Here is a 15957-nt window from a genome sequence, read left to right as displayed (position 1 = left end):
CAATATCAAAGTTCCTAACTTTTAAGAACCTGTACATGAGCACAAACACAAACACAAACATAAACATTATCACAAACATAAGGGTAAAATGGTCAATTTACCCTTAGAAGGATATTGTTTTGGGGCTAAGTGTTATCGTGACATTGATAGTTCGAGGCGCTAGAGGAGCAGTGGTGCGGGGATTGTCAGATAGCAGTCAGAAGGGTACCAGCAGTTCAAGGCGAGTTATCCTCACTATACCAAGGGTCTAAGGCACCAAGGCCGACCCTTTGAATTGTTATTTGAGTAATTGTTGTTCTGATATGTTGGTTGGTATTCTGCTAGAAAGGATGATTATATGCTAGTATGGTTGATTAGATTGGCATCCTGGTAGACTGGATGTGGTTATGCTTAGTGACCTGTAGCTGTTCGGACTGTCGGTATGCTGGTAAGTGATTACCTGTGAGATGTGTGCATGTTTGAATAACTGTAGAGGGTATTCTATCCTGGTAGGATGATTGGGCCCTAGTATGTTGTTTCAGTAGACTGTTATGTGATTATTTGATAGATGCACATGTTTGCTAGTATGTGGGCATTCCAACCCGATGGTTGTGGGCCAGGAGTATTCCATTATGTTAGGATGATTAGGCTCGTAGTATGATGGCATTCCAACCTGATGGTTGTGGGCCTAGGGTATTCCATCCTGAGGGATGATTGGACCCATAGTAGTTATTGTATGTATAGGCGTGTGGGCATTCCAACCCGGTGGTTGTGGGCCGAGAGTATTCCATCCCAAGGATGATTGGACTCGTAGTATGTTGGCATTCCAACCCGATGGTTGAGGGTCTGGGGTATTCCAACCCAGCGGTTGATTGGACCCATAGTATGTTGTTTATTGATGTATATGTATGGTTATGTGTGTATGGGTGTTTTAGGGGAAACTCACTAAGCTTTCGAGCTTGCGGTTTCAGTTTATTGTTTCAGGTACCTCAGGTGATCGTGGCAAGGCAAAGGCGTGATCGTACCGCTCCTCATATTTCATGATTTTGTGACTTGGTTCTGGGGATACTCTGATGTTTAAAACTGTTTTGAAAACAAGTTGTATTAACTTAATGGTTTTTGAATGGATTAAAATGTTTTAAATTGTTTGGAAATTTTTGGTCGTTAAAAGTTGGTATCAGAGCCTTGATTTGAGTGAATTGGAGGAACATTCGTGTGACTCCAGTCTCAAATGAAGGAGATATTTTTTTTTAAAAAATGGTTTTCAAAATAAGTAAAGGAGGATGCAGAGAGTACGATCAGTCGGAGCCAGTAAGTAGACCCCAAAATACCACACAAGTTATTTGATTGTGTTATATGTTAGAACGACATGCTAGTACTAGGCTAGGGATCTTTAGGGATTGCATGATAGAATTGCCTGATTTCATGATGCTTGTTAGCCTAGGGTTCTTTTTTGTGGGTCGTGAGAGGTCGGGAGGCTAGTTATGAGATACTCAGTATTCCTCTAGGAGTGAGGATTGAGCGTTTGCTATGTGTGTATATGTTTAGGGCATTGTGGTGATACTGGAGACAAATATGGGTAGGTGTGGAAGGTAGTATGGCCCCGTACTACTGAAAGCACATGACCCATACACGTATCAAGGAAGTCACAACCCCTGGGATGTTGGTTAGAAGTTATTTCCCGAGCTGTTATGAGGAGTATCTGACGATCTTTTGGTGTACTGCAGTATGGTGGTTACGACACGCTTCGGGGCGGGATCCAGTTCAGGATCGGGATCAGGAGAAGGTGGTCAGGATGGATCAGCACCACCCGAGGTTATTGGTCAGATGAGGATGGATGAGTTGGATGCTAGGATTTGTGATATCCTACATGATGAGGTTGCGGCTATGTTCCGAGCGGAGTTGCTAGAGTTGTTTGGGTCGATCAAGACCGCTATGGTTGAGTACTTCGATGAGCGCTATGTAGCTCTCGCAGAGACGGCTGCCGCTGCAGCCGCAGCGGTAGGAGGAGGAGTCGGTCAGGGCTTTTAGTATCGGGACTTCGATAATACGAAGCCCCCTACTTTCGATGGGGTTGAGGATCCGATTGTTGCTATGAGATGGTTGTTAGACGTGGAGGGATGTTTCAACGTGTTCATGCCCTGCTGATCAGAGGGTGAGGTGTGCTCTGAACCCTTTGAGGCTCGGGACAAAGGATTGGTGGAGGTTGACTACGGGATCGTATTCAGATGCGCAACGGGCTACGGTTACTTGGGATCAGTTCCGAGACATGTTCAGTACTCGTTATGTTCCGCGGGTGGAGCGGGAGAGATTGGATCATGAGTTTTTAGAATTAAAGCAGGATTCGGAGCCAGTGACGGAGATCACCATGATGTTTACGGAAAGGGCGATGTTTTGCCGCGAGTTTGCTTCGGAGAAGGCTCAGATGACCCGGTATCTGAGCATGCTCAAGACAAATATTCGTCAGTTTGTGTCTACTCAGAGATGTGATACTTTGTTGGAGTTGCAGGAGGCCGCCAGGCGGCACGAGTTGGAGATCGAGCTCTAGTTGAGAGAGCAGAGGCAGGCCCCGGTGCAGTCACAACCTGCGCCGAAGCGGATGATGGGCGCTGATTATCGACAGGGAGGTCAAAGGAGTCGCACTTGTGGGAAGTGCGGCAAGGTACATGAAGGAAGTTGTCGTTCTTCTTCTGGGTGCCACAAGTGTGGCAAGGAAGGCCACATAGCCAGGGATTGCAGACATCAGGCTCCAGCTGCCAGAGTTCGACTTTGTTATCATTGTAATCAGGTGGGCCATATGAAGGCCCAGTGTCCTCTCCTGGCCGCCAGGCCAGTGCAGGCCCCAACGCCAGCCACTTTGAGAATTACTGACGGGGGTCAGGGTCGAGCAGAGCCTCCGAAGGCTCTAGGGCGTGCTTATCAGGTTGTGACCGAGGAGATCGGGACAACAAAATGACCACAATGCAAGGTTCAAGCTTTATACAAGCACAAAATCCCAAGAATCATATCATTTGGACAAAAAAACAAGCAAGGAACTCCAAAATGGAGATCTAAACGACCATAATGCAAGGTTCAAGCTTTATACAAGCACAATGTCGTGGACGAGGCAATGATTCTGGATCTATGAGCTCCTTCTTGTGTCCTGAAGCTTTTCCTTCTTCCAATGACTTCAAGTACACACTAAAAACACTTAGGGGGTGTTTGATATATTGTTGACTGGGTCCGGGTCAGCAATTTTGGCTGACTCGGGCTGGTCAACATGTTTGATATATTTGATTTTCATCTGACTCGGTAAGTCTTTGCAGACCCACCTCCTGACTCGGTCCATTAATAAAATACAACTGACCGAGACCAAGCATCATATTTTCCCTCCATGCCCTTCTCCTTCTTTTGCAGGCGCCTTCTTCTCGCCTTCTTCTCCATCGCGTACACCCATAACCTCCACTCCAATGACTTCCTCCCCCACACTAGCGACTGCCTTCGACCACCAGACATGAGTGCCGCCACCCTATTGTTTCCCTCTCCTTCTCTTAGCCTTGACGTGATTTCTTCCTTCTCCTTGCCCCATACGCAATTTCTTCCACAACTCCTACCACCTTCGACCAACGCCTTTGCTGCCTCCCTGCAACGCTGCCTCGTGCTAAGCTCTGGCCTCCTTCCTGCGGTAAGAAAAACCCCATCTTTTTCCTCCTTTTTTCTGTTCCATTTTTTTCTAGGTATGTATTTATTTGTTCGATTTTTCTGCCATGTATTATCGTAGATGTTGTCCTCATCTTCATATCATCTACTTTGGAGCTGTATACGGTTTTATGGATAGATACGAAGCATCACAGTGTAATATTTTGGTATGCACGTTAGCTATTTGATAAAATGCCTGAACAAAATCAGATGAAAATTCTGATGGATTTCTTTGATTGTGAAAGCGGATTATGGATGTATATGTGAAATCAGATTATATATAGGAATTTGTCTGGCTTTTTTTTCTCCATGTTTTTTCCATGTGGGATGTTGTTGGAAATCTTATGTATGTGTGAAATTTGATCCATGTTGGTACTTCTCCATGCTCATCTTTTGTCGGTGTTCATATGGTCTATGACTAAGGTCCAAAACCACAACATGAAAAGCCCAACACTAGAAAAGCTTCTCAGGCCCACTAGTGACCCACTAATGGCCCAATTTGCTACATTGGGCCCAATCCCTTAATGGGCCTCACCATAAGCCTAAATTATATTCCTTGACCCATATAATATGATTTATGAGGGCCCATTAAGGCCCAAATACCCTAACATGCCCCAAACCATGGCCCAAAAACTCATGATCCATACAGACAGATTACACGGGGCGTACCCCCCATGTATGCTAGGCGTAAAGGCAAAATGGCGAGTACGTTGGGCTTTCCACAATTTACGCTAGGCGTATGCGCGTCTGAACAAAAATCCTTCCACGTGCTTAATGGCTAAAGCACTTAAGCCCATATGCCAGATCCAGTGACAAGAAGGGCATAGGACTTATAAAGTCTCAATCTTTATCATTTTGGACGTCTATAAAGCTCTTAACTAAAAGTCTTAACCCATTAAGACCTTCCTACTTCGTACATGGGACAACTAAAGCCATTGGGACCTCATTTTTCTCACTCAAGACCTCTCCTATGGTCTGATAGGATAGATTATCTTAACCAAAACACATTATGCATCATATTGGGGTTTTGGGGACAAGAAATGGTGTCAAAACTTCACAACACTTAGATCTACACAAAATAGATGTCAAGCAAGAAGCTTTATACCTTCAAATGGTTGCAAAGGGTGATGCTATCTCGGATATACAAGCTCCATCCACCAAGTTTCCTTATTTGCCAACCTCTTCTTCCTTCTTCTAAGCTTTTATTTTCCAAACTAAGCTACACAAGGCCAAACATACCCAACAATGGAGATGGAACGACTATCTAGGGTTGTTCTGAGGATAAGGGAACAAATAAGGAGGCTAGGGTCGATCCCTTATGTTCTTTAAATAGTGGTTGACCCTAAAATTAGGGTTTTATGACTCTGAGCGTATGCTGGGTGTAACTCTATTACACTGGGCGTACGCGTCCTTGTACCCGCTATCATTTACTCTATTACGATGGACGTAACCCAGCCTACGCTGGGCGTACCCACACGTGTCCCAATGCATGCATGGCCTTTCCACATCAACTTTTTCCATTAAGTGCCATAAATGTCAATATCTTCAAAGTGTCATAACTCATTTATTCTAAGTCCGTTTCTAACGAACTTTGTAACAATGTAAATTTTCAAAATAATTTTTCATTTTTAAAACATTCATTCATTCATAAAATAATGTCAAACATATTGTATTAAATGTTATTGTCACATAACATCTCCCCAGAATCTCTACAAAAACTCCAATGCGTGTGTGTACAAATCATGTCGGCGCCTTCCCGCGCTCATCACTAGTACCTGAAACACATAACACAACAATTGTAAGCATAAATGCTTAGTGAGTTCCCCAAAATACCACATACAACACATACGCCACTCGAGGCCATAATACGACCCTCCGGTCGATGTGTCTCAGCGGGACCCTCCAGTCCCGTAGCTCGTTGGACCCTTAGGTTCGGTCATAGCTCGTTGGACCCTCCGGTCCGGTCTATATCATCATACAACATACAAATATCTCATAGCACATGATCTCATACATAACACATAAGACCCTCTGGTCATCGCATAGTACCACTCTAGGTAACGTATAGTGAGAAGACTCACCTCGATGTCTCGATAAATATCTGACTTGGAAGAAGTGTGATCTAGCCTCCGCCTAATCACACAAAGTAATACTCTCATAAATACAATTGTACTCAACCCTAAAAGTCAACAAGGTCAACGGTCAAACTTTGACCTGACTCGTCGAGTGTACTAGGGCTACTCGGCGAGTCTACACGTGTCCACTGACTCACTTAGATCCTCTCTTGGCACGTCGAGTACTTCCCTTGACTCGACGAGTTCCACCTGCCATGAATCGCAGGGCCACCCTGACTCAACTCGCCGAGTCTCAAGAACAACTCGGCGAGTTCCAACTTGAACTCAGACCCCTGACTCTCCCTGACTCACCGAGTCATTCCCCCCAACTCAGCAAGTCCACTCACTGAGTGATTAACGAGCAACCTTCATACTACTCGCCGAGTCTGTTCTTCGGACTCGGCGAGTTCATGCCATGCACAAACTCAAAACAACTTCTGAGGTCAGATCTGTTCCATACAATCATAGATCTGGCCTCCCCAAGCATGATAATCACGTAAAGTTCGGACCTTGACACACATATAACATCTAAATGGTCCAAAATGGTGATTTAGCCCCAAAAATGACATTCCAAGCTCATGACTCCCAAAATGACTCATAAAGCTCCAAGGTTTCAGGTCTATAAGGTTTACATTTAATTAAACTAAATGTAAAATGTTAAATTTTAATTAAAAAGCTTAATTTTTAAAATGTTAAATTCTAAAACCCTAAGTTTTGAAAAAGTTCAAATTGCACCCTTATGGTTTTATTAAATTAATTAAGTGTATAATTAAAAGAGAGTTAATAAATCCATAGTGATATGGTTTACATTTAATTAAATTAAAAGTATAATTTATTAAATTAGACCACCTAGTATTTTAAAAGTGTAAAATACACCCTTATACTATATATAACATTAAAAGCCTAATATTATATATGTATAACTTAATCTTCTAGTCTTACCGTTAGTAGGCCACATTCACGAAGCCTATCTATAAGGGGGGTATAAGGTTATGGCCTATAAAATGGCCGTTTAATGGGTGTCCACTCTCACCCACCGTTTCCTTGATTGGTGGAGGGTCATTAGCCGAACGGGTATGATATGGCAAACCATTTCCATTAAAAGTATAATGAAGTATAAAGTAACTAAATGTTTTATACAAAATTCCCAATCTTAGTTACTTTAGGCAAAAGTGAATTTGATGCAATTCCATGAAATTACACTTTGTACCCTTGCGAAGGCGTTAGTGGAGCGTGTGTGGTTAACTGGCACACTAAATGGTTCTAAGCAAAGGTAGCAAAGGGTGACTCAATGTTTGCCATAGTTCGGTGGAGCGTGTGTGGTTAACCGGCACATCGAATAGGTGACTGTAACATTGGGGGTACCATGTAAGTTTGCATGGTTATTCACACCCTGTTTTGTGATCCTCGGCATCCCAGTCACAAATCGAGGGGCATATCGAGATTTAAACATGCCATTGAAAAGTTCAATGAATCTCAAAAGATCTAGGAGTTTTTCAATACATTTAAAACCTAATCTCTTTTTCATTTTTCATGGTGAAAAATTAGTGAATCGTCATCCACTTACCTTCAAATATTTTGCAATTTGGGTTACGACATCCCTCTCCTAAGTTGTGGAATATTGTGTTGGGTCCTAGCCTTAATGTCTCATTTGGGTGATTTATTAAGGACTCAATCAATCAACTAACTTGAATTTTTCTCCCGTTTTGTAGATGTCAAAGTATGACAACTATGGTCTTCCCAAATCCCATGGAACAAGCTTTCCACATAAAGATGATATTCTACGATTCGATCGAGGAACACGAGATCATGCTTCACTTCCTCCACCTTCTCCTATTGTTCTTCCTAACCCACAAGTTCAAAGGCTTGAAAAGTTCAAGCTCACTCAAGCCCTTTTGACAAGTAAACATGACGAAGGAAAGTTAGTGTGTGCACACATCCTAGAGATGAAGTCACACATTGATAGGTTAAGGATGTTGGGACCCGTTGTCTGTGAGAAATTGGATGTTGACTGGGTTCTTCAGTCGCTTCCTGACTCATATAGTGAGTTCGTAAGAGAGTACTATATGATAGACAACGACGTGACCCTCATCGATCTCACCTATTTGCTTATTGCTGCTGAATCAGCAATGATTTGGCGCACTGGAAAAGCAAAGTTGATCGGTGGATCTTCCTTCTAGACCTCTATGGATACAGACAATGGCAATGAAAGGCATGCCATGGTCAAAAAGTTTAATCATAAGAGAAAGGCAAAGTCTTAAGCAGTTCCGTGTGCTGTTCCAAAAGAGTCAATTTGCTTTTATTGCCAAGAGAAGGGGCATTGGAGACGAAGCTGCCCAGTATACCTGAGAGATCTAAGAGATGGGAGAGTCAAGACGTATGGCTCTACTTCAGGTAAACTCCACTATCTAACTCCATTAAGTTATTATTCATTGATTCTAAATACATAATGTGATAAGATTGCATTTGAATGTTTTGCAGGATCAGTGAAAAGAAAGGAAGCTTGATGGAAGAGCAAGATGAGTTTTATCACGAAGAAATGGATCATGATCGCATGGATTCGAAGATCAGATTTTGAGCTTAGAAAGTTATGATAGAATTGTTAGGAATATTTGATTACATAGTTTTTCAGTTAATCTTGCATTGTAAGGACATGTTTTCTGCTACTTTTATGAATAAAATAAATTTTGATTTATCTTATTTATGTATATCCTTGCAATGAAATCAAAAAATAGATGTTTGTGTATTTCTATAAATGGATGTGATTCTTAGTTATGTTATTTATGGTAGTGACAAAATTTTCTAAGTAAGGAAAGATTCTCATCACCCAAGTTTCAATTGGACAGAAACTTGGAATCATATGATTTGAATCATGTGATGTATGGAAATCTTGGTACTTAGGAAATTAAGACTAATTCCTTGATCACACAAGTATGTGATTCAAGTAAAAGACTAAAGGAATAGAACACAATGTTGTGCACTAGTCAACCCCACCACAAATAACAATAAGACTATTCGTCATGATTTACTAAAAGTCTAGTAAATGTGGTTGTGCTTACAAGATTAAGTTGAATTCTGAATCATTGAAAAGTTTCAATGAAATGGCAGAACGAATGAGAAGAATCAATTAGGCAGAAAGATAAAAGTTTCTCCAATCTAAGAAGAAGGGAGAGTACTTTTGTATCGATTTTTATGATCATCTTAATGATTAAGAACCATATCACAATTGATCCTCTAATGACATCTTAGTGCACTGGTATGGATAAGAAGAGGATTCATAAATTGTTGAAATGGTTAAATCAAAAGGTTGATTCATACCTTGTTCCAAAATCAAGTCTTAGAATCATACTCCAAGATTGTGAATTGAGTGACACACACTCATCAAATGTGAAGTAGAAAATTGTTTTCTTACTCTTGATGTTTGAAATTGATAAGTTGTGATGTCATGGAGATGACAAAGACAAACTAAAACCAAATGTGTGTAATGTCTTGATATAGACACACACTAACTCTTGGATATTTGTTTTGTGAAGAAATGTTTCTTCATAAGAGAATCTTATATGTCAAGAGGTAAGTGGGAGTCTAAATGATCTTGAAAAGTTTCAAGAACTAATCAAGAGTAAACATATTATTAAACACTAGCACACGACTTGGGGTTTGTAACCTATTGTGTTGACAAATTTTATTTTGTGTCAATCCAGCTGAGTGATTATGCATATGAGTTCTACGAATTCTCAATAGGTTGCATAAGGGAAAACACCTTGTTCAATGAAAGTACATTGACTGGCATAGGTGAGCTGCTAGATAACTTGGAAGCAGTGGTGGGACCCTTGATGGCAAGAAATTAAGAATGAACAAGTTCTATCCATAAGAGTTTGAATTTGCCACAAACATTATCTTTCGATTATGGTAATGGCAAATTCACATGGATAGGAACACATACACCATAAAATCTAAGTGTCATAAGGTTCCTCTCCTTCATGAAAATGATTGTGATGGAATGCTTTCACTAAGAAAGATTTTAAGGAGATAGCAACTATGTAAATTGCATTCTCAAATTTGATTATAATTACGACATCCTTTTTCATAGTTCGAATTGTGAAATTTGGCAATTAGTCTGAACATTTAGGACTTAGTAAGATAAGTTCTAAATTAGTTTAGACACACATATTAGTTGTCTAAGGAAAGGTGTGTGATTTTGAGAAGCTTAGATAAAGGCTTATCGAAGCATATCGTATTAGAAACAATGAACTTTGGAAGTCTATAAGTATTGATTCCTAGAAGTTTAGCTGGTTCCTAAATACGTGTCAAAGCTAGTGGGAGCATAAGGGTTATGCTGGAATGAATATAATCATCATGTTAGTGGGAGCATGATTATTATTTAAGTATTGCAAGTTGGCAATATTAATTATAGAAAAACAAAAGTTTCACTTTGCAAGGTTGCAGGGGTTGAAGAGATGTTTTTGCTATAATTAAGGGAGAAAATGTTATACGTCGTTTTCAATCTAAAAGCTTAGATCAAGAAATTTAATTGTATTTAGTCAGGTGTATATTTATTATTTGCATTCTCAAAATACGATTATGATTACAGCATCCCTCTTCATAGTTCGAATTTTTTAGAACACGACAAATAGAAATATTATGACAATATTATAGTAAGAAACTGGTAAAGTATCATGTTTTTATTATGAATTGCATCCCATACACTTCGGATATAGAATCAATTGCATATGCTATAATATTCGACCGTTCTAAAAATTTTCCAAATGCCTGGGGCATTTAGAGGGAAAAAGGAAATAGAACCAGTTTTGACTAAAATAATTAAACAACTGCCAAGGACAATCTAAGGTTTGCCAAGGATTGGTCGCTTGTGAACAGTTGAAAGTATAGTCATGGATGGATCATATTGACATTATTATGAATATATAAGATTCTATTTACAATGAATTGTCATATGGAAAATATGGATATCGAGAATCAATGTTTAGATTAGAAACTTTTATGCAAGAAGGATGTTCAAAGGAATGTACTTTGAATATGAGACTTCATGACTATGGAATTGTCTTGTAACAATCTCCAATAGAGCATTTTGTAATTTCGTTGGCCGAGTCATGGTGACTTTTGTGTCGTGACATTATGAAATGATCGTTGCATAAAATGTTAGAATCTAACATATTCTAGTAGTGGCAAGAATTTTGTATTTTTACACTAATGGATTAGGAATTGTGAAATGAATGTGACTGAAAATGTTATTCAATTATACTATTTCACAAAGTAAGGACCATATGTAAAGATAGTGTGCATGCTAAGAGCATGGGACAATTGTTGTCATAATTCAAGTAAGAAGTTGATTACCCGAAACAACAAATAATGAGTAATCAATATGGTAATTAAATAAAATGTTTTATTTATACCCAAATTTCGGGGCCATATGGGATTAGTATTATTCTTGTGTTTCACTTTGCATGTTTTGACTTCCTGAATAATTAAATTATTTCAGAATAATCAAATTATTCGAACGGTCCACAGTCGTTCATATGTTGGAAGTATGTATGAATGAAGACTATCGTGAATTGGTGTGTGGATTGTCTAAAGTGTATTAGACATAAGAAAATGTTTGCTACAACGTTCATGAGTGCTTATGAATATGATTTGAGCATTGGATTAAACCCACGCTCACTTGGATCACTTCATGGAGTTTATCACGAGTGATTGGTGAGACGATAACATCGTATATTCTTGAAACTGAGATGTGTGAGTTGTATCTTGCGAGTCGGTTACACATTGATAATATGTAAACGTACCAGTAACTTGGTGTTATAAAACATATTGTTGTGTGTGATTCAGTGAGTGAGTGCAAGCAAGCATTGAATCAAAGTTTATCCGTTCCTTTTATCCAAAGTGGGATGAAAGCGATATCTGTGGGCCCCTCGATGATTTAGTGATGACACCCTAAGCGCTTGGCCAAGCCGAGACTAATTTGATGTGTTCAATTGTAGTCTGTTGTCAGCCGTCATAAATCGGAAATCGGGAAACAACACATAAATAAAGAGAATGATTTAAATCCATGTCTCAGTCTATACGATGTCTAGAATGGAAGAATATATGATCCCTTATCTAAAGGACGCGTATCTGATAAGATCAGAGTTGACAGCGGCTTTTGAAAGCTATGATTGCGGATCAAGATCTGAAGTCATACGCAGAATAGTTATTAGACTTATCCAAGTGGGAGACTGTTGGATTAGTGTCTAAGTCCATAACTATTTTGGTATGTACTTGACCCGATGGTGCATGGTCCTTTTGGGTTGCCTTCACCAAAGCAACTTGATAGGATGAATTATGGAGAGAGAGGATTAATTATGATTTATTAATATATTATGAGAATAATATATTAAAGGGGAAATCATATTGTTCAATTAATATTAGTCAATAATTAATTAATAATTAATTTTGTGGCTAAAAGATATTAATTAAACTTAAGGGACTAGAACTGTCAATTGTGTGATAGTTGAATATTGGACTAATGGACTCCATAGAGGATGGAGTGGACGAATTCTATGGGGAAACCCATTAGAAATCGTCCAAGGCCTCTAAGGAGGGAGTCCATGGCCTGGTTAGGGCCTAAGCACTCAAATTAGGGTTTCCTTGTTAGATAACCCTAATAGCCTCACTATTTAAGGATCCCTAGGGCACCAAAAACGTGGCTAAGAGTTTCATTAGGGTTTCCAGCCAGTTTTGGGTGTCTCTCCTCTACTCCTTCTTCATACTCTTGCTCTTGGTGTTTGTGAGCCATTAGAGGAGTGACACTTGTGACTCTAAGCTTTCTAAAGCCATTACAAGGAAGATTTAAGATTGTTATTGCTATATAACAATCAAGGTAAGATCTAAACCCCATTCTTATGTTAATATTGATTATCACATGCTAGATCTAGGGTTTAAAGTCTTGGATGAATTGCATGTACAATAGAGAAACCTAGATCCAAGCATTAGGGTTTGCATGAGCACATATGATGTTCTTATGGCTACAATCCATCAGATTCCACGTAAAATTTCAAACTTTACGTGCATGCTGAAGGGTTTTGAACATTCTAACACTACTAAGGTGTCCATGCAACCCTAACTACTATGTTTTCACTATTATACATGCAAACTTGAAGTTTCCAAGGTATTACCCTAACTAGCATACAAAACTTTAATACATAGTAAATAAAACAAGTTAGGAAACATACCTTTTGTTGTGGCTTATTGCTTGGAGCTTTAAGAGCTTAGCACCAATAATGTGAATGCCTCAAGTGGAATCACAAATCACCATTAACATTTTGGAACTTGGAAGAGAACTCTAATGCTCACAAAAATCGGCCACTCCTTTGTGTATACACTAGGTGCCATTTTCTTGAACCAAAGGGCTTCTTATATGGTGTGCACATTAGGGTTACACCATGTAACTCATGACTTTCCACATTCCTCATGATCCATGGGTTTCAACCTCCATGAAGCATCCATGGGTCACCACATGGGTTAAGCCCAATATAAGGAATCATGGATCATTCGCCCACATTATAAGAATGAATGATATACACAATCAATCCCTCTATATTTAATTAGTCTCTTTTGACCACAAATTAATTCCAAATTAGTTATTGATCAATATCAATTAAATAATATGATTTCATATTAATATATTATAACTAATAATATATTAATAAATCATACATATCCTCTTCTCAAAGTCCAAATTGTTCTGGTGAAGTGCAACCCAAATGGACCATGCTAAATCGGGTTAAGTACATACCAAATATAGTTACGGACTTAGACACCTTATCCAACACATGCAAGGTCTTAAATGCCAAAACCAAGCTAAAGGAGAGGTTTAAGACAAAGAGAAGGGCCAAAGCTTGATAAATTCAATAACTTTATGACTATAAGGACTTAGAGGAGTCCAGATTTGAAGTTGCAACTTTAGATCATGCCCAATACCCGAAAATGATCAGCATATATATGCTAAAAATGGCCTTAAACCAAGGAATAAGGAGATCTAACACTAGAATAATCAAGGTAATAGCTTGTTACCTTAAAATGGTAGCCAAAACGATGTAGATGCTGGATCTACAAGCTCATTCACGTTCCAAGCTTCTCACTCTTCAAGTTTCCCTTCCAAAATCAACAAATGACACCTTTCAAGCTCTCAACACACAGAATGGGGGTTTAGGACTCGATCTAGGGTTTCATCTGGCTGTAATGATGACGAGAGAGGCTAGAAACGGCCCATAAGTTCTTTAAATAGGGCGCATACCCTAAAATTTAGGGTTTCCATGCACAACCTATACTCGTGGAGTTGGGTTCCTCCAACTCGTCGAGTAGACCTCATAAAATCACGCGGGCTGACTAGGTTTGAAACGATAAGTTGGGGCCTCCAAATCGTCGAGTTCTTCAATAAAATGAATATATAAAGCTTTTTAAAAATATACCTGGGAGTCGGGGTGTTACAAGTTCCTATGTTGGCGTTACCAGATCTTGATAAGACATTTGTGTTGGAAACCAATGCATCTAGTTTTGGGTTGGGAGCGGTGCTAATGCAGGATGGTCGTCCAATAGCCTATTATAGTCATGTTTTGGATACCAGGGCTCCTTTGAAGTCGGTGTACAAACACGAGTTAATGGAGATCGTTTTTGCGATCCAAAAACGGAGACCATACTTACTTCGGACGACGAGTTGTAGTCTGAACCGATCAACGGAGTCTAAAAATTTTGCTTGAGCAAAGAGTCGTGACTGAAGATCATCAGAAGTGGTTGTCCAAACTTTTGGGCTATAATTTTGACGTCGAGTACCGCCCGGGCTGAGAGAACAATGCAACAGATGCGTTGTTAAGAAAGCATGAGGTGGAGTTTGAAGCACAAGAGATGGGTTGCAAGATTTATTGCGGAAGGCTGTGGTAGGATATTGAATATGATACCGAGTTAGTCGATCTCAGACGTCGTGTTAGTACGGGTCAACAGGTACCAGCTGGGTTTTCGGTGACAACAACCGACTGTTGTTTAAAGGTCGGCTAGTTTTGAACCGCAACTCGTCATGGGTTCTAAATCTATTTCACGAGTTTCATGGCAGCTCAATGGGAGGGCATTTGAGAGTCCAAAAAAGGTATCATCAAATGGCTAGAGAGCTGTTTTGGTCCGGGATGAAGGGAGACATAGCTAGGATGGTCGCACAATGTGATATTTCAACGTTAGAAATATTCCACCACGGCGCCAAGCGGGTTGTTGCAGCCTCTTGAATTACCAAATAAAGTTTGGTCGGAGGTTACTATGGACTTCATTACAAGTCTTCCTGAGTCGGATGGGTATTCTGTTATTTTTGTGGTGGTAGATCGGTTAAGCAAATACTCCCATTTTATTCCGCTAAAACACTCGTATACGACTTTCTTAGTGGCTTCAGTTTTTTTAAGGGAGGTTGTTCGTTTACATGGCATGCCAAAAACCATTGTCTCTAATCTGGACAAAGTTTTTTTAGTCTTTTTTGGCGTGAACTTTTTCGTTGCAGGGTACGAAGCTGAAGAGGAGCAACGCTTACCACCCACAAACGGATGATCAGTCAGAGGTAGTAAACATGTGTTTAGAAACCTACCTCCATTTTTTTGTGTCATATTCTCCAAAGAAATGGGCTAAGTGGCTGTCTTGGGCGGAGTTCTGGTATAATTCGTCTTTCCACACTTCAACAAACACCACTCCATTCTAGATTCTGTATGGTCAAGATCCTCCCCACTTGGTTTACTATGTCAGCCAACAGACTTTGGTGGGTACTATAAAGGAGTATTTGGAGGCACGAGATGTCGTTTTATGGGATTTAAAAGGGTATTTATTGCGTGCTCAACAGCTGATGAAGACTAAGGCTGACTTGCATCACAAAGATGAGGAGTTTTCAGTTGGGGATAAAGTTTTTCTCAAGCTACATTTGTATAGGCAACATTTGGTGGCTCGTCGGGTTAATGAGAAACTACCATCCCATTATTTTGGTCCCTTTAAGGTGTTGGAAAGAATTGGTAAGGTGGCTTATTGTTTGAAGCTTTCAGAAACATCGAAAATACATGATGTTTTCCACATTTCTCAATTGAAGAAGGCTATTGGGAATCAGTTGGCTCTTCCCAGCTTACCCGCTACACTGACCACGGATATGGAAGTTTTGCTATAG

At 39.8% G+C, this 15957-nt stretch overlaps 1 protein-coding gene across 1 annotated transcript; it reads left to right on the top strand.

Annotated features, from left to right (window-relative positions):
- The first annotated feature begins 14841 nt into the window (after nt 1-14841).
- On the top strand, nt 14842-15957 carry LOC111900945 (uncharacterized). Its single transcript, XM_023896813.1, has 3 exons — nt 14842-14910; nt 15310-15458; nt 15549-15957. Exons 1-3 carry the CDS (start codon nt 14842-14844, stop codon nt 15955-15957), a joined length of 627 nt encoding a protein of 208 aa, XP_023752581.1.

This window comes from Lactuca sativa, chromosome 8, assembly GCF_002870075.4.
Source record: "Lactuca sativa cultivar Salinas chromosome 8, Lsat_Salinas_v11, whole genome shotgun sequence".
Taxonomy (NCBI): domain Eukaryota; kingdom Viridiplantae; phylum Streptophyta; class Magnoliopsida; order Asterales; family Asteraceae; genus Lactuca; species Lactuca sativa.
This window is presented reverse-complemented; position numbering and strand designations above follow the sequence as displayed.

Bases quoted from the DNA above. Each gene is read 5' to 3' on its own strand.
- LOC111900945 (XM_023896813.1), top strand. From the start codon at position 14,842: ATGGGTTCTAAATCTATTTCACGAGTTTCATGGCAGCTCAATGGGAGG. The intron at 14,911-15,309 runs GTATCATCAAAT...TTTTCGTTGCAG, and splicing joins CATTTGAGAGTCCAAAAAAG to GGTACGAAGCTGAAGAGGAG. The intron at 15,459-15,548 runs GTATAATTCGTC...TTACTATGTCAG, and splicing joins CTGTCTTGGGCGGAGTTCTG to CCAACAGACTTTGGTGGGTA.